Raw genomic sequence first — 20,301 nt, 5'->3', positions numbered from 1 at the left:
GCCTGAAAAACTGTGGTCAGGCAGAATGCACGTCATCTTTAAAAAGAATGATGTTTTCATCGGGTTACAAACATGAATGCATTAATGTGTAGAAACTGTGAGGACTTGTAAACAAGCCAGTGATTTGTTGTCATGAGGACCTGTTTGATCTGCATATATGCAAAGCTGAAAGATTCATCTGCACTGAGTTCATGAATTTGTCAGTACATCTAAAATTCATATTTACAAAAGTGCTTTTAAAATTCTAAGGATTTTTTTCCTACTTTTATTTTTACACATTGAAAATACCAAAAGAAAATCTATTATTCATTGTGCATTCTGTTCATCTTGTAGTCATTCCAACATAAACTTAACTTTAGTGGGCAAATGATTGTGCTCTTTAATGAAATATTAGTATAGTGATATGTATTTGCTTGCTATGATAACTCCTTTATTAGCAGTCAGCTATTAAGCTTGTAATATTTTACATTTCTCTCAATCAAATGCCATATTCAAACTGACTGATTAGACATAAACCCAGCCTCAGGTTAGTGCATTCCTAGTGTTCTTCTTAAGCCCAGATAAATGAGTTGGGTTACATCATGATGGGTATCCCATCTAAAAACTGTGCCAATTTAAATCCACTGTTTGGACCACTTGGAAAATGCAGCTGACAGTGCCTTTGCCTTCCCTCCTTATATTCCTTTCCACAAGTCTTGTCTCCCTAGTCCTCCTGTCTGTCCTTTGTGATTATCTACCCACCCCGGTGCCTGCTTATCCCCTATCTGTTGGTCTGCTGCTCATTATTCATACTTCTGGTTTCCCTCAAGTGTAGGTTTTGGATTTTGTGTACTATGGATTTTTCCTTAGCCCAATAAAGGCTTTCCTTTTGCTGTTTATTTCCCTGCCTTGGTCATTTGTGTCCTCTCCACCTCCACCACACCTGACAAAACTGTTAAATCACTGTCTTTTACTGTTAGCTTCTACTGCTAATAATAATACAAAGAAGAAATTGTCAGTTAAATTCTGACTTTTTATTTAGTATATACTTCATGTATGTATTTATTTTACAAATTAATGACAGATGCACCAGGGGAAACCATCTGCCTTTCCTCCTGTTGTGGGAGCAGGTATCCAGATACAGTTACTGTACATGTCAGTTATGAAGGTCTATGCGTTGGATTTAGTCTAGTGTCAGATGAGCTCGAGCATTCCAAGCATGTTGGCTCATGTTTATTTTACATCCATGGAGCCATCACAGACGTCTCCTTCTGCACCTGCTGAGAACACAAGAATGCAGGGTTAACTCAGAAGCAGATGTGTGTTGCTGTGGTTTGGTGTTTGATTTAAAGAAAATGTGAAAAAGCTTTGATTGTGTACAATCACATTTCCATAAAGTTGGGACACTGGGAAGAATAAAAATGGAATGCAGTCACATAAAGCACACCTAATTAAATATAGAAGAACAATTTAAAAAACATAAAGTGTTTATTATGGCTTCTTCTTTGCCTGATAACATGTGATTTCTGGAAGTGTTCCTGAGCACATGCTGTGATTTGCATGACAGATTCTTTCCTGTTTTTAAAGCATTGCCACCTGAGGGTCCAAAGATACTATATTGATTTTCAGCATTGTCCCTTGCACACAGAGATTTTTCCCAATTCCCTGATCTGTTGATGATATTATGTACTGTAGATGATGAGATATTTAAACCCTTCAAAGTTTTATATTGAGGAACATGATTCTGATATTATTCAACAATTTGTAGGGGCAATGTTTTGCAGACTGGTGAAATTCCGTCTTCTAAATGCTCTTTTTATGCCCAATGGTCTTGCCAAATAACCTCATTAGTTGCTAAATTTTCCTCCAGCTGTTCCTTTCTAGTACCTCTTACGTTTCAAGCCTTTTGTTGCCCTCTAACCTCTGCTCTAACCTAAATGCATCCAATTAAACCATTTGATAGATATATATATTCAAAAGCAGAAGAACAGAAATAAATCCAGATATGGGGATAGGGGTAAAACAAATTCAACATCAGAATTATGCTCATAATTTTTGAGATTTTGGTGCGAATCTTCACTCCAATTGCAGAAGCATTACTGTACGACTATCCAGGTAAAGGACTTTGGCATACTTATTAACGAGTGATATGTGTGTATTTCTCCACTAAAAATGCAGTTATTTAATCTTGTATTCATTTAACATTGAACATCATCATGCAGTCTCATTCATTCACTTATGCAATGATTAACAATGATATTGCTGATAGTTATTGACTGCATGTTTTTTCATTTTTCTGTTCATTTTTTGGTATTTGGGGTTTTTTGGGTGTCAGGATATATTCACTCTCCATTCTGCGGAGGATAAGAGCCTATAGATGGGTGGGTGAACAAAAATTAATATGTGTTTACCTTGTTTAGCTCTGGAAAAAGTTCCTGAATGACGATGTCCAGCAGCACATATGTCAGCTGAGGAAGGCAAAGCAAAAAAGGTAGGAACAAGATGAGAAGCATTAAGGTCAGTCGTGTTTAAATAAAGATGGAAACACAACCAATATGCAGAACGGCAGAGGAAACTGTGTTTCAGCAAACTGCATGTTACATTGCGTACCTATTATAAGGTGCGAATGTTACATTCAGAGGTACCCCAAGTCAATTTCATTCATATACCCATCTGTCATATACTAGCACAGCTTTTTTTTCATGTCCTATCACGTTTCCTATCAGCGAAGTGCAAACATTCTGAGAAAGCACCGAGTGTGTCCTCGCTGTTTGCGCGTGTCTGTCCTTGTACCTGTTTGTTGAGCACTGGCTGCTGTAGTCCATCAAAGAGGAGACGCACTCCTTCATACTTGGCCTCTTCTCCGATACATTTCCCCAGAAAGTCTGAAGATAAATCAAGGACAAGCCCCCAGGCGGCAATTTAAAACTCACCACTTGTCTTGTAGGTTTAGATGCCGACTACAAGTGGTCCATAAATTACAAAAGGCGACTTGGAAGAACTAAATAAATACCTGGAATATAGCTCATCATCTCCTCGAACGTCTTCTTTGCTCTCCTCTGCTTGTCTTGGGCGGGGCGAGGCGGGCTGCTTTCACAGAAAACTGAGTCTATGAGGGCAAAGATTCACTGCATGATTTCACCTCTGTTAGATTGTATTGTTTATTGTCATTTATGCTTAGAAATATTTAACCATATATGCTTAGAGGTGTATAATCGATTGTGTAGTGATAGGATGTGTGATCCTTAATAGTCTGCAAAGGCTTTTTGTGCATTCCAGAGTGTTCTGGCATTCACACCCACATTCTGGGAGCATGGGAGAGGGCATACCTGCTCTTATTGTTTTATGGCAGGATAAACGTATCTATATCTGTTTTAGTCTACGTGCCTTTTGTTTAGATGAACTGCTGGACTTCCAGACCAGCCGGTTTAGGGAAGTCATCTATGGGGTCACACTCTGACCCCCCCCCCCCCCCCCACACACACACACACACACACACACACAACGCACAGGCAAGGTACTCTTTGTATGTAGACGTCATATGTTAATGAACCTATGTATATTCATGTAACCTCAATAAAAGAGCAGTGTTACGGGAGAGCGGACGAGAGCAACTGGGGTCAAGCGAAGGAACGGCGTTTGTCCGGTTCTCTCCCGTGCACGAGAAACATGAAGAACTTTGCCTACTCGTGTCTTGCTTTGCTGTGTAATTACATTGTCTTCAACGTTCCAGCGAATAGGTTTAAGCTACAAACCTATCAACCTCACTTAGTTTGTTTGTTTAAAGTTCGAGATTCTCACAAACACGCAGACTCTCTTCGGTTCCTTGGCCGTGTACCTCTAAGCAGGGTGATGAGCGAGACTAGCCGGTGCTCCTGGACCACTTGGTTGAGTTTGTACTGAAGATAATAATCTGTGTAGGCCTCCAGTGTGTTCTTGAACAGGATCCTGCCACCCATTAGCAGGTGGTGCAACCAATCAGGGACACGAAAGACGACTCTGCCTAAAAATCAAGAAGAAGAGAGAGAGCACTGATCACCTACATGACCTATCTTTTTAATATACACCAGTCAGGTACAGCATTATGACCATCTGTCTGATATTGTGTTGCTCGCAGCACTTAAACAATCAAAGCATAGACGCTCGTACCAACAAGTCCTATAAGCTGCGAGGTGAAGCCTCCATGGACTGGAGCACATCCCACAGATGCTCAACTGGACTTACATCTGGGGAATTTAGAGGCCAATTCATCACCTCAAACTTCTATACTATACATTTTTCACAGCCGTCAGGGAATACAGTTTCCACACATGTCAAAGTAATATCCACAGCAATGGCAGGACCCAAGGTCTCTCAGCAGAACACTGCCCAAAGCACCACACTGCTTCTGCGAGTTTATACTTGCCTTCTTGCCATAGTGCATCCTGGTGTCCGGTGTTCCCCAGAGAAGCTTCACACATACACGTGATGTGACAGAAAATGTAATTCGTCAGACCACGCCGTCTTCTTCTTACTCCATGGTCCAGTTCTGATCCTCACATGCCCATTGTTGGCACTTTCAGCACTGTACAGGGGTCAGCATGGGCTCCCTGACTGGTCTGCAGCTATGCAGATGCATACACAACAAACTGCAATACTCTGCGTGTTCTTACACATTTCTATCACAACCAGCAGTAACTGTTTCTGCAATTCCAGCTACAGTAGTTCATCTTTGCTCCCCATCAATGGGCCAATGAGCCATGACCCTGTTGCTGACTCACTACTGTTCCTTCCTTCACTGCTTTTGATGAGTATTGAGCGATTCAGACCAGGAACACACCACGAGCTGCAGTTTTGGAGATGCTCCGACCCAGCTGTCTAGCCATCACATTCTGGCCCTTGTCAAACTTTCTCAAATCCTTACGCTTGCCCATTTTTCCTGCTTCTAACACATCGACTTCCAGGACAAAATGTTCACTCACTGTAATTGACGTCACCTGTCAGTGGTCATCGTTATGCCCTATCAGTGTAAACTGTGTGTTTTACAATCTCTCTTTCCTCATCCCCTATTTGCCGACCTTATGGTTTCTCATTTGGTGTAAACTTAACACTGTGGACATTTTTCAATTATTTGACCTAATATTTCTTTTTTAGCAGCATGCACTTTCAGCCATATGTTTCATGGTTCTAGCGTCTGTCAGCTACACAGACCAAGACGGATGAAAGAATAAGACAAGCGGTGGAAATGGGCTTCCTCTGAAGGAAGCGAGGAGAGATAAGAAGAGGAGCTCAGTCATTCAAGAGGGAGTCAGAGTAGAGACGCTGCTTCTCTGCATCAAATGGAAGTAGTTGAGGTGGATATTGTGTCTCTCAGCTGGTTTGGAAATGTCCCTGTGCCTTCAGGGAGACGCCGAGAGAGGGTATCTCTGCTGTGGCACAACCCAGAAGTGGTTTCACAGCAGATCCACAAATGGCACATGTGGAGTATTTCACTTTAGTATTTTACCTCGCAAAACAAGTCCTTTCTGAAACACTTTCCAATAACATTTCAACCCGGTACAAATCTATCCACATCCTATGTTTAAGCATGGAAAGGAAACATCATAAATTGTGTCTGCAGAACAGACTGCAAAAAAAACCCCAAACCTCTACTTACCAACATACATCAAGTAGTCATAGACCCCTTCAATGGTGATCATTTCCATGAAGTAGTTCTGATTGTGTCTCTTCTCTGTCATCTCTGATCGGTTGGCATTGTTTTTGAAGAGGTCATTGAAGAGCTGGGGGTGAGACACTTGCGTCAGATTTTAAGACTGAAGCTCTTTCAAACACCCACTGTCTCTATCTGAGAGCATTTCCAGTTATGAGTGACTCACAAAACTCTGGCAAAGTAAATATGTAACGTCCCTATTCTTTTAGGAATATATTCAGATTTTATGTTAAGTTAAGTGGACGTGTTTGTTTAAGCACCACTTGCAAAAAGCTGTTATGATCTCATCAGTTCAGCCACTGGCAAGTTCTCAGATTAAATGCCCGAGGCCTTTCTTGGCAATGTCAGACCTCATTTAAATTTTGTGAAGTGCTACTTCACAAAATTTGTTGCAAAAATAGCGCATGTGCTGATGTTTTATTCTATTGTGTCTGTAATACTAGAATCACCATTGGCTGATTTTAATCCCATTAAACTTCCTTTTAATTCAAGACAGAGGAATCTAATAAACACTAGAGGAAACAAAATATCAGCATAAACAGTTCCATCAATAGTCGATAAAAATCACTGTCTTTGCTTTAAAAACTTTATTTAGGGGATTATTTAATCCCCTGCTCAATTTGTAAATTTGCTACAGGGGTAAGAAGTTGCTTGTAGTTGGCACCAGGTTTGCACACATCTCAGGAGGGACTTTGGCCCACTCATCTTTACAGAAATTCTAAATCCTTCACTTTTATTGGCTGCTGCTTGGCAACTCAAAGCTTCAGCTCCCTCTATGGATTTTCTATAAGACTAAAGTCTACAGACCAGCTAAGCCACTCCATGACCCTAATGTGCTTCTTTCTTTAGCTGCTCTTTTGGCGCCTTGCTGGTATGTCTTGGGTCACTGTGTTGCTAGAAGATGACGACGACCCATCTTCAGTGTTCAGGTTGCGGGAAGCAGGTTCTTGTCCAAGCGTGGCCATGTTCATTGGACTCTCAGTGCGGTGAAGACATCCTGTACCCTTAGCAGGAAAACAGCCCCAAAGTATAATGTTTACACTCCATGCTTGACTGTGGGAAATATGGTGGAGGCTTTAGGTCATACTCAGCATTTCTCTTCCTCCAAACACAGTTGATGCCAAAGAGCTTGATTTTGGTTTTATCTTCCAACAGCACTTTCTCCCGACACTCTTCTGAATCATTTTAATGTTCACTGGAAACTTAAGACAGGCTTGTAACTTCTTGAGTGGGGGGACCTTGCAAGAACTACAAGATTTCAATCCATTACGGCGTAGTGTGCTACCAATGTTGTTTTTGTTGACTGTGGTCCCTACTGCCTTCATTAACAAGCTCCTCCCATGTAGGTTGGGACTGATCTACCACCACTCTCATGATCCTCACATCATGAGGCAAGATCTTTCATGGAGCTCCAGACCGAGGGTGATTGATGGTCTTTTTATTTTTATTCTGAACAATCGCACCGGCAGTTGCCACTTCCTTCCACCAAGCTTCCTGCTGATGGTCTTGTAGCTCATTTCAGCCTTATGCAAGTTGACAATCTTGTCCTTGACATCCTTTGACAGCCTTTTTATGTCTTGCCCATTGTGATGGAAATCCATTCGGTTGGCATTTGTGCTTTATATACATAAGTTGAGATCAGAAGTCTCGACAATTGATTTTAATCTGTGTGCCACAAGAGCAGGCAGCCAATCTCTGGGAGGCAAAATTCTGTTTAGGTTGTAGGGGATCAAATACTTTCTCCACTCAACGACATGCAAATCAGTTCATAACTGTTATGCACTATGTTTTTTTCTGGATTTTTGATCAATTTTCTGTCTCGCTCCATTAAAAAGAAATTACCGTAATAATTAGAGACTGATTTGTTTCTTTGTAAGTGAGCAAACTCACCAATTCAGCAGAGGCTCTAATAATCTAATTATTTCCCCACTGTATATCTGTAAAGCTCAGCTGCCTTGTGGACTTTTGATCAGACAGTTGTAACAGGAACAATTAATTGCAACTGAGCCTTAGGGAGGACTCTACCAGTACTCAGGATTCTCCTCAGGCTACTCTTTTAAACAATGCAGACAGTCAAAAAGCTATAAAGCCTCACTTGCCAACCTTTTTGTCATTCTCTGAGGTGGGACTCAGGATAGTGAGCTCAGGTCGGCTGGGTTTGGGTTTGGGAGATTCACAGGAATTGAAGAAGGACTGGATGAAAGGTTCCAGGTGCTGCCCTTTCTGCCATAAAAAAAAGCACACGTGCAAAATGTATATTGGGTAGTTATGGTTTCAAAAACACAAAGCTGACATTTAAAAACATCTGTATTGTGAAAGATGAGACACAAAGCACATCCTACATATTGTGTCCCAGAATAAATGCATTTCTCACCTCTTTTATCAGTTTGCTGGGGACCGACTTAATGATTTTACCTGTGAAAAATAAAAAACCTTATCTCAGTGATGTATGCTTCTGTCACGTTGTGCCTCTTTTCCAGACACATCTCTTCTCATCCAACCCAAGGTCAGCCTGATCAAACATTTCCACAGGCTGTTTAAACATCATCTATTTTGCACATTTGTTTAAACAAAGCGTCTGTCACATTCTCTGCAGCCAGGTCAGAGAGAATGTGCCTCATACTGTACCGAGGTTCACGTCAGGTAACATCTTGTCCAGGAACTGAGACTCCATGCTATGAGGAGACAGGAAGTCGGCCAGTAGCTGGCTGTTGCTCAGCTCTGGGTGCTGCAGGAGTTTCTGCAAAGTAAACAGATAATGAAAACACACATTTGTTCTGTAGCTGAAAATCAATCACAGGACTGCAGATTTATTGTGTATGATCAAATGTAAGCAGATACAAGTGCTTTACTCGTTTTTAGAACAAAGCAGACTGTGGATTTTCAAGGGCTTTATGTGGGTTTTTCTTCTTATAAAGCCTCCCAACCAAGTTTGGATTAGTGCTTACTACTTTCCACAGAACATTGCAACTTTTTAAATTAATTCCCAAGCTTTCAAAGCAGCCTCTTGGTGTGCCTTGAAAAAACTTATTTCAAGGTAAGTAATCCATCACAGTGAACACTTTTACTGCTTTTTGTGTTGTCTCTTGTGATTCTGTACTGATGGTCCTCCAGGTGGGGACCATTTAAAAATCTTTCCTTGCCGAGTTTTGTCATTTTTCTCTATAAATGTTCAACAGTTAAGACTCAAATTTTATTCCTTGAAGTGTTTAAGGACCTTGGCAGCAACTGCAGAGACTGAATTGTGTTTTATTCAGTTTTTTCCTCTGTGTTTTTGAAAAGCTGCTCTTAGAATCACCAAATGAAGCAACGACAAAGATATTTTTCTCTCTTTACAAGAAGTGACTCAACCACTGACTAAGACTGATTAAGATGACTTTAAATGTTTCTTTTTTTCTGAAACCTAATTTGAAGTATTCTTGATAAACGCATACGCACAGAAAACTACACCCAAAAACCTTTCAACAATGTGTGTGTGTGTGCGTACGTATTTCAAGCTAATTTGTTCGTAACCTTCTCACCAACCGCCTCCCCTCAAAGTCATTTTCTTAGTTTTTATTATTTAGTTATTTGAAGACGTTTTCACACTACAAACCATGATTCAGCAACTTTTAGAATCACCTCTAGCAGCAATAAGTTGAAGTAAACATTTTCTGTATTTTTTTTTTATTTATTTGAGGTTCGTTTTAAAATTACACTTGATGCCCCCAGGTTATATTCATCAATTTTACTATATTTACTCCAAACATCTTATATTAGGAGAATATTCTTTTAATTAATACTAGAAAGTCATCAGGTTCCAATATATATTTTGCAGAAAATGCATAAACTAAATGCATAGTGCTAAATGTCAGGTTTTGCTATTAAAATTAACAATAGGATGCACATTTTTGTATATTATGTTTATGATTATTAGGGTTGGGTACATGTAGACATAAATATATACATACACTACAATCATCATAGTACGATTATATAAAGAAATTATATAGCAAAATGTTAAAAGTGTAGCTACACAGTAATTACTTAAAGCATGAAACTTTTAAAAGTGATTATTGTAGCTGATCAAAACCTGTTATATTGCCTAGGTACAGTATATATTACACCTATCTAAATGCTACCTCATTAAAAAAGCATTTGCATTTCAACATCAGAGATGGTCACACTTGCATGATCCTTTCATCAAGTGCATTTGATTGGACTATTATTAGCATCATAATTTCTATGGAAGCAGTAAGGCTGTACTCAATGTTTCACAGCACTTCATGGAGTCCTTTGAAAACTTTCTTTTTCACATGACTGAGTATCGTGCCTAGTGCAATTCAGAAGAAAAGGCCAAGAGAAGCGCAGATATCTACCTGAAGATATTCCTGAAATTCCTCCCTCTTCGATGTCAGAAATTCGTAATTCTTGGGACCAATTATTCTCTTTGAGGGCAGCTGCGCATCTGGAAATGAGCCTGCAAATGGTGTAAGATTTCACAAAGACAAGTGTTAAAAATGTGTCTCTCTTTAACTGGAACATAACAGCCGTGTAGTTTCCAAGTCCCCAAATAAGGCAACAGGCCCATTCAATGTTCTTCGCTTCTAAAATGTAAGTTTACTTGGAAGTAATAATCTGGGATTTTTCTGTGGAGTCGACGACGTCATTTTCATGGGAAAATTCCTTCCTGATGGCCTTGAATGAAAAACAGAGCAGTGCACAGGTGCTCTAAATTAGCATTATGTAGAAAACCTACCATGAAACTCGGTGAGCTTTGACTCTAGGACATAGAACTCCAAATATCTCCTGTACACAGACCAGTGCTCAGTCTCATGTCCGACTGCAGAGAGTAAAACAACAAGGTTTAATTAATGACCCCAAACCAAAACAGCTCGTCACACTAGTTAATGGTTACCTAATAGTATTACAGATTATTTACAAGTACGCTTTAATGAAGGTCCGCACAGCCTCACCTGCCTTCCGGTCATTGCGCTCTACATCAATACAAAACACTGGAATGCGCTCCCTCTTTACGTCGTCATCGTAGAAATCAATGTACGGGATTGTGATGTTCCAGGCTGAGAGGTTTCGCGGGGTGCTCGGGGTGGAGGCCGCCTCCATAGGGGGGTCATCTTCCAGCACCATCATGGCTTCCTCCACCTTGAATAGAAGGAAGTGAGAGTGGTTGAGGTCAAGGCTTTGCAGAGTACACGATAGATGAACAACACGACCACTTTTATGCTGCAAAACACACAAAGGTAGAGGCCTGACTTTGTGTATGTTTTTTTTTTGACCTTAACCATATAATCTACTCCTATCAAAATTACTATTAAATTGAACAGCAAATGCGAAGATCAGGGACAACTAAACAAAAAAAAGGTGACTGAGACCTGACCACAAGTAAGGGAAGTGCAACGTATACACAGGATATCCCTTTACAATAAATGCCGAACAAGGAATTAACAGAGTGAAGACAGTAAAGTGCTGTAACAGACTGTGTTTGAAGTCACATCAATATAAATTTACAAAAGCTCTTAAACTAGCGGATTTTCATTCATCTGACACTCTTTTTTTTAAATTTCTTTCATTTAAGGTGGATATTTAGTCATTTTCGCAGGTCATCTTTGTGGTTTCACAGGGAAACTCTTGCTCTTTAAAATCAACACTATCTACTGTAAAACAGGCAAATTCATGGACTCCACCTCAGAAAACGCCAGAACCCAAACGTTGGATTTAAATATTGGAAAAATAGACAGATATTTTATTATGCCTGAAGAGATCAGCAAAAAACAAGCTTTGTCAAACTCGGCAGAGTCTGCAAATTGCACTGAAAACCTTGAAGATTTGCCCATAAGGTAGAATTAATAGACTCTGTGGCTTTGTTTTCTTTACTCACCAGCGCCCCCATGTGGGAATCACTTCAGGAGACCCTCAATATGACTTGAAGACTCTGTTTGCAGTTACTTCTAATAAATTTGACACGCTGCTTTAAATTTGACATGCAGTTTAACCCTAAAAAGCAACTATCACCACGTGAGCATTATTTTATACACTATCATCATCTTATAATGAATGTTTAGGACACTTTTAGATGTGCCTTACCATATCATCCTCCCCCTCTACCAGCCCATAGGATGGCAGCATGGCTCCTTCCATCGTTGTGCTCTTGAACACTCCTTTGATCTTACTGCCAATGCGGCTAATCCCAAAGGACTCGCCCCTCTTAGACGTACTCCTGCAGTTCAAACAAGGAGGCTATTAAACACGGAGCAAAGGAGGAGATGCGCTTGGCTTCAGCAAAGCGCATGCAGCTTCAGAGAGGTGACAGAGCAGGGACTGTAGGGAAGAAGAAGCAGCTTACTGTATCTGTATCATGGGAGGTAAAAGCTAATCTAGCCAAACCAATGAGAACGTTTAACTTCACAGTCAACAATAATCAACACAATAAAATGCCTGCGTTATTGGTAAAGCGCTGCAGAGCCACAAAAAACACACACACACACACACACACACACACACACACACACACAACAAAGCACTGAGCAGTGATGAACAGATGTGAAGCTTGGAGGGGATATTTTCAGGGTGTAAAAAATGCTGATGATGATCAGTTACCTGACAACCGATAAAAAGCACACAACATCACAGTTGCTCTGTGTGAGTGCCGGTTTGCTCACGTAAAATAAAAATCACCACATGACGCACAGAGATACGCCTACTACACAAGAAGCCGAGCACAGAAAAAGTGGCTGCGGTGTCAAAAACAAGACTGGAGGAAACAAAACGACAAATTAAAACAGGATCCCGTGCATAGACCCCACCATGCAGGCGTCCGGCTGGGACTGGGGTCACATGGGTGTGAAACTGGATAGCATGACATCACACTGAGCGACCTGTGACAGACAGATGGACCCTGACTTACTTGGGTGATGAGTGGCGGTGGGATAGCGAGCCATATGGGAAGTTTGTGAACGTGGACTGGGCATGGAGGGAGTTACAAGATGCAGGTGAAGAGCTGCCAGAGGCGGTGAACAGTGAGGACGGGGACTCGGGGCTCCAGTCCCAGGAGCTATAAGCAGAACAGGGTCACATCCCCACGGGCAAGAGGAGGGAGCGGATCGTGGATCATACCAGGGCAGGCAGTATGGTGGTCACAGAATCAGAGTGGACATACGGTCACAGACACAGGCACGATGGTGGAAATACACAGATGGGCGTAATGGGCAGACAAACGGGCAGAGGTGGAGAAGGTTTCTTAATCGCAGGTATGGAGGAAGGTTAGCCTCGAAACTGGTCACATGTGATTGTGGGCTGCGAAAGCAATTATATGCTATCCCAGCTATCATTTTGAGTGGCGTAATTTATGCTGCTTTGGAAACTGCCTTTATAACAAGTTTGCTTTCAGGTGTTGGAAATGAAACAGAAAATGAGTTTTCCTTCATTTTAATTCTCTCATTTTGGATATAATGCTTTTATTAGCTTTATCTGCTCATAGGCTTACTGGTGACACATGCTATGATTAGCTCATAAAGGTCAGTTTACTCAGTGTTCTCTCTTTTTGCAGCTACAGCACACTCACCAAATAAAACATGTATTTAGGGGTGAAATGAGATGAGTGCTAAAAGATTATATATCATTATCGCAGTATCAGCTAGTGCTTATGAAACTGAAGCCCTCCTTGACGGCTCGGGCCCAGGCAGGGCACAGTGATTCTGTTAAAAAAAAAAAAGGCAGCACATCTTTAATCTTAAGTATGAAGTGTCTTTTGGAATCTTGCGTGCAGCACTACTCAGCCAGCCACTGTTCTGATCAGCACACTGACGACTTGTACTCACCGAATGTCATCCAAACTGACGCTATTTCTGGAACAATATGCACAAGGAGTTAGTGGCTGGGCCGCGTGGCCACGTACACACCACACCCCGCGATAGAAAACATGACAGTCGATCCATGGCTTCAGCTCAGTTACAGCTATACTGCAGTGGTCTAATATAACTTGCATTACAAGAAAATGGGTTGCTTCTATACAGCTTGGTTACAGTTATGTTTATGTGTGACGCAGCTGGCTCATAGCATATCCAGGGACAGGGATTTATGTACGTTTAATAGGGAAACCAGGAAAACTGGACGTGGAAGAAAACACAGAAATTTACTGTGTGTCTAAAATCTTAGTTAACAGTGAATTTGTGTTTGCGCTGTTTTCTGTTTCTATATTTTCTGAAAGTCCACCTGTGCATCATTATGCTAAACTTTTATGCTGTTACACACAAACATAAAGTGAAACCTACCTGCTCATTTTGGAATTTCTGGCAGGGGACTCGGCCCCTCTGAGAAGCTGCCGAAAGTACTGTGGAAAAAAGGTCACGGGAATCAAACAACACATATGGAAAATCTGGTACAGTATGCAAGCTAAACTCAAGGAACATGCCATATCTATTGACCTCTTAATGCCTAAACAATAATAACCACTGATGCCCAGTTTATTTGGGAGCAAGAACAGGGGTGGCAACTAAGTAGAAAATAACCTCGCATTGTTATCCAGACACTATTCACACAGGGCTATGGCCTGCTCTGAACAATGGCTGAGCTCTGGTCCACCCAGCTGAATTCAATGAAATTGCTTCTGAGGGGTGAAATTCAGCTTGGCAGTTTGGCATAATGCCAGCGCCGGCTCATTGGCCGGTTGCGCGTCTGATATTGATGACAGGGCCGATAGCGGTTGGTAGCTGGGGGGATGGAAAAATGGGTCTGAGTCAACAAATTCCAGTTGAGTTTGAGTTTAAGCATTTTACAGATATAGTTTTGGTACATCTGAGACAATAAAAATACTAAATTTAAGGAATGATCATTCAGTCTCAACTTAAAGACCCATAATTTAGACAGGAAAATGCTTAAATCTGGAAATCAAGCTGGGTGACAATAGGCTTAGTGGTTTCTATTGAGGTGTGGGCGCTAACCTCATCGCTGTGGCAGAACATGGGGGTGAAAACATTCTCCAGAAGAGAGAGGACGTGCTCGTAGGCTTCAAACAAGCACCTCATGGTCTGCAGTTTCACCACCTCCCCATAAGGACCCTCAGCAACTAGGACGTTCAACAAAAACACACAAGCGAGTTAGCATACTACACAGCATGCATACTCATTAAGGCACACCTAGGATGTTTAAGACACTTTAACTTCAATAATGACTCCTGTCACATACTGTTGCGTATTTCTTCCACTATAAAGGGGTCAAAGCGGATTTTGTCAACACTCTCGTCCAAGCAATAGGTCTCGTAGATCTTCTTCACTTCCTTATGGAGCATCATCTTCTCTGAATCCAACAGCTCAGGGCACAGAATCCTGTCGTTGAACTCCTCTGAGAAGTTAAGAGAGTCAGACATCAATACGTCACAGTGATAGGTTAACTCTGCCACCCATGAGTGGTAATTTTTCCTGATAATTTCAGATGGGGTGATGAAAAGCTGTTGACTGACAGAACTGAGTAATTAAGGTAACAACAACGATTAACAACTACTAACAATTTAGAGAAAAAACTGAATACTTGCCAACTGCGAGACAGAATTGGAGGACATGGACAGCGCCTTCTTGCTTTAGGAAGTTCATAAAGCGAAAGAGAAGGTCTTGCTGTTCTCGAATTTCCTTCAACTCCAGCTTTAGCACCTGATACAAAGGCAGGAAAAAATGGATTAATATACTCTATAAAGCATTGCCTGCTATATTCCTCCTGCTTCTATTAGGCTTACGCTGTCCCATATAACAGCTACACATTGTCACTAGGTTTTTGCTTAATGCCAGATGGCTTTTGTTTCAAAGACGGCTTGCAGTTGAATTTTTGTAGGTTTTTAATGAATTACTTCACTCTCCTAGATGAAAGCAAACACTTACTGAGGGCTTTTTGCTGCGAGTATCAGAGTACTTTTGTAGGAAAGGAACCAGTGTTGAAGTGGGCTCTGTGGCTTCTTCAGGCTGGAGTGAACAAGTCGGGAAAAATTAAATACACGTTTAAAATTCACAGAAGATACACTCACCCTTCATTCTGTTAGGCATGCCTATGCCAGTTCGGAAGAAGAATCAGAACGGAGAAGAAAGGAGATTTAAGTGGATTTCTATGTGGCATGGTTGCTAGTGCTAATACAGGCTGGGCTGAGTATTTCAGAAACTGCTGATCTACTGGGATTTACTCCACACATCCATCTCAAGAAAATGGTCTGAAAAAGAGAAAATATCCCATGAGCAGCAGTTCTCTACATGAAAATGCCTTGTGGACGTCACAGGTCAGAAGACAGTGGCCAGACTTCTGGCTGCTTTGAGCAGACAGGATAGGAGGGCGACAGTAACTCAAATAACCACTCATTATAACCAGGGTATCCAAAACAGCATCTCTGAATGCACAACATGTTGAACACTGAATCAGATGGGCTACAGCAACAGAGGACCACACAAAGATTCACCAAAATTGGACAACAGGAGATTCAAAAGACATTATCTGGTCTGAGTCTGAATTTCTGCTGCGACACTTAAAGGGAAGGGTCAGAATTTAATGTAAAGAGCATGAAAGCATGGATGCATCCTGTCTTATACCAATAACTCAGACAGGTGGTGCTGGTGTAATGGTGTGGGGATATTTTCTTGACACACACTGAGTACTGCTGCTGACCATGTCCATCTTTAATAACCCAGCCAACAAACCTGCTTTATGCCACAAAAATTTGAGTTCAGAAAGCAAAAGATCGACCTGACTTGTTACTAGAAAGGTGAACCAAACAGAGTGACTGGTGAGTGTAAATGACAGCCAGTTACAGTCCAGTATATACTTACAGGTGAGTTGTCAATGAATATCAAAATTAAATGATTCGCTGTGTCCTGAATTTAAAAAAAAACCACACAAAAAAGCAGTCAGTAAGTTTCAAACTCAAGTGTAGCGCTGTAAGTAATGTTTTGATTTGTCTTTTATTTGCATTCTCATAATACTGCACATTAGCACTGGTTAAAGGACTATAAAAGAAATATCCTGTTAGACTGGCAAAGACAAAGACACGTTCAAGGGAAAAAACAGCTTTGGATTTCTATTCTACACTCACAGGATCAGCCAAGTAGTCCATCGAAGGAAGGAAGACAGAACCAGCCAAAACCTCTCTTATCAGGAGTGTAAGAAATCTGAGAGAATGACGAGATACAGAAGCAGGAAGTAAGAGAATGAAGCAATAAAGAATCATGCTGTGCATTCCTGTTGTGACTTAATTGGGTAAATTTATGGTTGCAGTGCATGGGCTTTACTTCCAGAGCAGTCAGTTACCTGCAGTCTGTGGCCTTGGGCGGCAGGATGTAAGGGAACAGTATCTCAGTCAGCTTCCTGAGGTAGAGAAGTTCATCTCTGCGACTGCGAAGAGCCACGTGGAGATCAGGACCATATTCCTCCAGGGCAGCTTGTTGAAGATACTCTATGTTTTTTACTGAAAAGAAACCAAAAAACATTTTTATGATAAAAGAAATAAAAAACAAACTGCTCTGTGTGATTATATCTGCCATACCCTTCTGCCTTGCTTTGCTAATAATTTCAATGTGCTTCATGGAAACTTTAAGGAGCTTTTTTGTGATGAGAGATGCCACATCCACCTAAGAGAGAGAGACAAGTTTATTTAAAAATGATGAAGACCAGTTTAAAAAGTTTTTTGTCTTTATAGAGTCTAAGTTTCACCTTCTGAGTCCGACGAACCAGCACGGCTGCAAAGAAACGCAAGGTCACTCTCAGCTCGTCGACAAACGCCTCGTCGTCTGTGATGTCTCTGAAAGGAAAAAGAAATCTGTCCCCTCACTTCACAGGACACAACACAGTTTGAACTTCGGAGGAAGGATACAAGAAACTCTTACCTATACCAAGGATATACAAAATTTTCCAGAACAAGCTCTAGAATCTAAAATAAAAACAATAGATTTTATTGTGCCATAATTTGATAGATTAATTTAATGTTTATTTAAGAATAATGACGTGTGTAACAAATATGTCTATTACCTCTGAGAGTGAGGCATCCACTTTAGAAGGAATTTTCAGGTCAAGCCATGGCTGATAGTTTTCCAGTAACAGAGTCGGTCTATAAATATGAACGAAATTTTTTTTTAAAAAGGAATGAAATAGAAAAAATTCAGTATCATCAGCAGAGGAAGACAGAAGAATCCAGTCTGGCCACTAGATGGCATTGCTAAATCTCCCATGACCTAATAAGTAGGTAACTTATTGTTGTCAACCCAGTAATGAGGTTTTATATATATATATATGTATAGCATACGTAGTAACACAGTGATATGGACTTGGTCACAGATACTCTGTAAACTACATCAGGCATTAAGCATTTATTATGCTAAATATATAACTGCTGCTGAAATAGTTATAAGGTTTCAATAAAACACAAGTCAGCTTCTGTCCAGTCTACGACCGTTGCACAACAGCATAACCACGTCACTCACCTGTGCCTTTTGCACTTGATTTTTCCACAAACAGCACAGCTGTGGCCCAGCGGAAACAGCTCCTGCTGGTACGACTACAAGATAAAGTCAACAGCAAAGATTATGAACTGCTGCTGCTTTTGTGCCTTTTTATTCATCATCATCAATGTATAAGTAAGCAATGGCATGCTTCCAACAAGTGATAGACATTACATATATTTCTATCAGTTGTGGCACTCAGAGTGTGGAGGCTGTATCCTCCTAATTTGTTCAGTTAAATTCTAACAGACCTTGATTCTTGGTTTAATGGAGACTAAGATGTTAGGCAGCAGAGACTCAGGCCCCAGGGAGCAGTAGAAAGTGACGACTCCAGCCAGGAACGACCAAAACACCATTATAATGTGAATATATCTGTAGTAAAAAGGAGGTGTGAGGTATAAATGAATAAAAACATGGTAAGCTATGAAGTGAAATTGAGTGGGCTGCAGGTTTGCCTATGTAGAGTGAACTAGTTACCTGTTCAAAAGCACAGTGGAGAGAAGCAGGACCAGCAGAAGGAAGCAGAACACTGGATATTGTCGACCAAGCTCTCTGAGCCGGTCCACCTTTACCCTGCGTCTTAATTTCTGCAGATAAGCCCGGATGCATCCCATCTTTGTCTGTCAGCATCCAGCCTACTGCATATTACTGTAAATAAATAAAGGTCGCATTACGAAGTGGCTGCAGGCTACAAATAAATAAGGGCGTGTAGCAGGAAGCAAGAGCTCCTTACTCAAAGTCACAGTATTTTATTTTATTTTTTTTAAATCTATCTATTCCGCTTAACATACGTATCAGGTTGCACTGATTTTAACATATCGACTCAAGCACTTACTGTAAGTGTACGGCGGACGATATGGGCCATTTTTCACTGTAGTTCAGGCGCGACACCATAATGAATTTGCAAAAACAAAATAAATACATAAGCAGGTTGCCTGTGTGCAGGATGAGCGCAGAGAGCAGAGCCGCGCACAGCTGTGAGCCACAGCAGGATTAGTGGCAGTTACACAGCATCATTCGTGCGTGGACCGTCCTAAAACTCTGATAGGTTGCCGTTTTGGTTAATGGCCGCGGTCCTGTCACGGGCATAGCTGTCCATTGAGGAGCAGCAGCAGCGGCGGTGGTTGGTGCCTCGGTTGTCAGCGCTGGAGACGTGTGATGTCACCTCCGCTGCGCTCCCAGCAGCAGTAGCTGCTACTGGCTCCTGTAGTTTAGCTCTGAGGTAACGGACGTGTCCCCCACATATTCCCCTTGAAATGAAACCCACGCCAAGGTGCCCGGATCAAGGAGACGAGTCCCGGAGCGGAGTAGTGCTCACTGGAGCGGCCATTATTTATATTATTGTCACATTTAACGGACTCGAAGCGAAGCACCATTGATTTGTGTGCGTGGTAAACAGCTTACAGTCGTACTTTGATCGAAGAAACTGCACAAGGGAACATGGGAAATTGCGTTTTTTAACGTGGACTTAAATTGGGTTAACCGGCAAATAGCCCTCCTACAGTAGCTCCATCACTCGCGATGACCTACTTTCAGTTAACTGACACAAAGGCGTTTAGAGCTTTTAACATCAGGCTGTAGATTACTGTAATAGTAACTATACTAACGCAGTATTGTTACATTTGACGACTCAATGCAATAAATACTGTTTAATTTATTCAAAGGCACCAATACTGTGCATGTATGCCTGTCCTATGAATCTAATAATATAAGCCTTATAAATCATATACACTATTATACACACACAAAACATACATATATATATATAAAGATGAAAAAAGATACATAAACTGTAGCATATTAGATCTTGTCTATTACACACCCCCACTGCGCTCGTCAACCCGTTTAGGAAAATATTTATTCGAAATCTTGCATTTTAACATGAAACTTTAATGCAAATCTTTTTACATGAAATTTAAAATACCAAAATCCAAAATGATCGACTGCCTCCAGTTAATAAAGTCCTTGCACCTCATGAAGGCTTTTGTTTTAATCAAAAGAGTAAGACACAGATAAAAATCAAAAACTTTATTACAAAAATAAGTTACACTCACCTCCATTTTACAGTATAAAACAATTTATTTGCAGGAATGCAAAAAACGTTGTTGGCCACCAACAATAGTTTAAAACTGCTAACATTTTTTTTTCTCAAAAGGTGGTTGTTAT

The 20,301-nt window shown here is 40.9% G+C and overlaps 1 protein-coding gene across 4 annotated transcripts; it reads right to left on the bottom strand.

The window, feature by feature from the left end:
• Nucleotides 1–23: 23 nt before the first annotated feature.
• LOC146646985 (sorting nexin-14-like) lies at nt 24–19,530 on the bottom strand. Of its 4 annotated transcripts, none has more exons than XM_085392246.1 (31): nt 18,971–19,530; nt 18,613–18,783; nt 18,387–18,507; nt 18,118–18,191; nt 17,666–17,744; nt 17,524–17,567; nt 17,351–17,438; nt 17,184–17,268; nt 16,949–17,105; nt 16,734–16,809; nt 16,471–16,515; nt 15,538–15,618; nt 15,198–15,312; nt 14,852–15,007; nt 14,608–14,732; nt 13,939–13,997; nt 13,486–13,512; nt 12,573–12,719; nt 11,753–11,885; nt 10,624–10,810; nt 10,407–10,490; nt 10,027–10,127; nt 8,297–8,408; nt 8,043–8,083; nt 7,772–7,891; nt 5,615–5,738; nt 3,818–3,982; nt 2,993–3,088; nt 2,773–2,864; nt 2,391–2,447; nt 24–1,256 (listed from the first exon to the last, which is right to left on the bottom strand). In XM_085392246.1, exons 2-31 carry the CDS (start codon nt 18,747–18,749, stop codon nt 1,218–1,220), a joined length of 2,967 nt encoding a protein of 988 aa, XP_085248372.1. In that variant the 5' UTR covers nt 18,750–18,783; nt 18,971–19,530; the 3' UTR covers nt 24–1,217. The 4 variants fall into 4 exon arrangements, with proteins under 4 accessions (XP_085248372.1, XP_085248371.1, XP_085248373.1 ...); XM_085392245.1 differs by having other exon boundaries at nt 31–1,259; nt 18,971–19,529; XM_085392247.1 differs by lacking the exon at nt 13,486–13,512 and having other exon boundaries at nt 32–1,259; nt 18,971–19,528.
• Nucleotides 19,531–20,301: the final 771 nt, after the last annotated feature.

The sequence above is a fragment of the Rhamphochromis longiceps genome, linkage group LG19 (assembly GCF_057381845.1).
Source record: "Rhamphochromis longiceps isolate RC_006_pf linkage group LG19, R_longiceps_female_GT1.1, whole genome shotgun sequence".
NCBI classification, from domain to species: domain Eukaryota; kingdom Metazoa; phylum Chordata; class Actinopteri; order Cichliformes; family Cichlidae; genus Rhamphochromis; species Rhamphochromis longiceps.
Note: the sequence above shows the minus strand (reverse complement) of the source record. Positions and strands in the feature narration are given on the sequence as shown.

What these genes read in the sequence shown, in the direction of transcription:
- LOC146646985 (XM_085392245.1), bottom strand. Translation starts at nt 18,749, where the DNA reads ATGGGATGCATCCGGGCTTATCTGCAGAAATTAAGACGCAGGGTAAAG. An exon ending in CCAATTCTGTCTCGCAGTTG is followed by an intron (nt 15,008 to 15,197) that starts GCAAGTATTCAG and finishes TTAACTTCTCAG; the next exon opens with AGGAGTTCAACGACAGGATT. An exon ending in AGAAATTCCAAAATGAGCAG is followed by an intron (nt 13,513 to 13,938) that starts GTAGGTTTCACT and finishes ATATTGTTCCAG; the next exon opens with AAATAGCGTCAGTTTGGATG.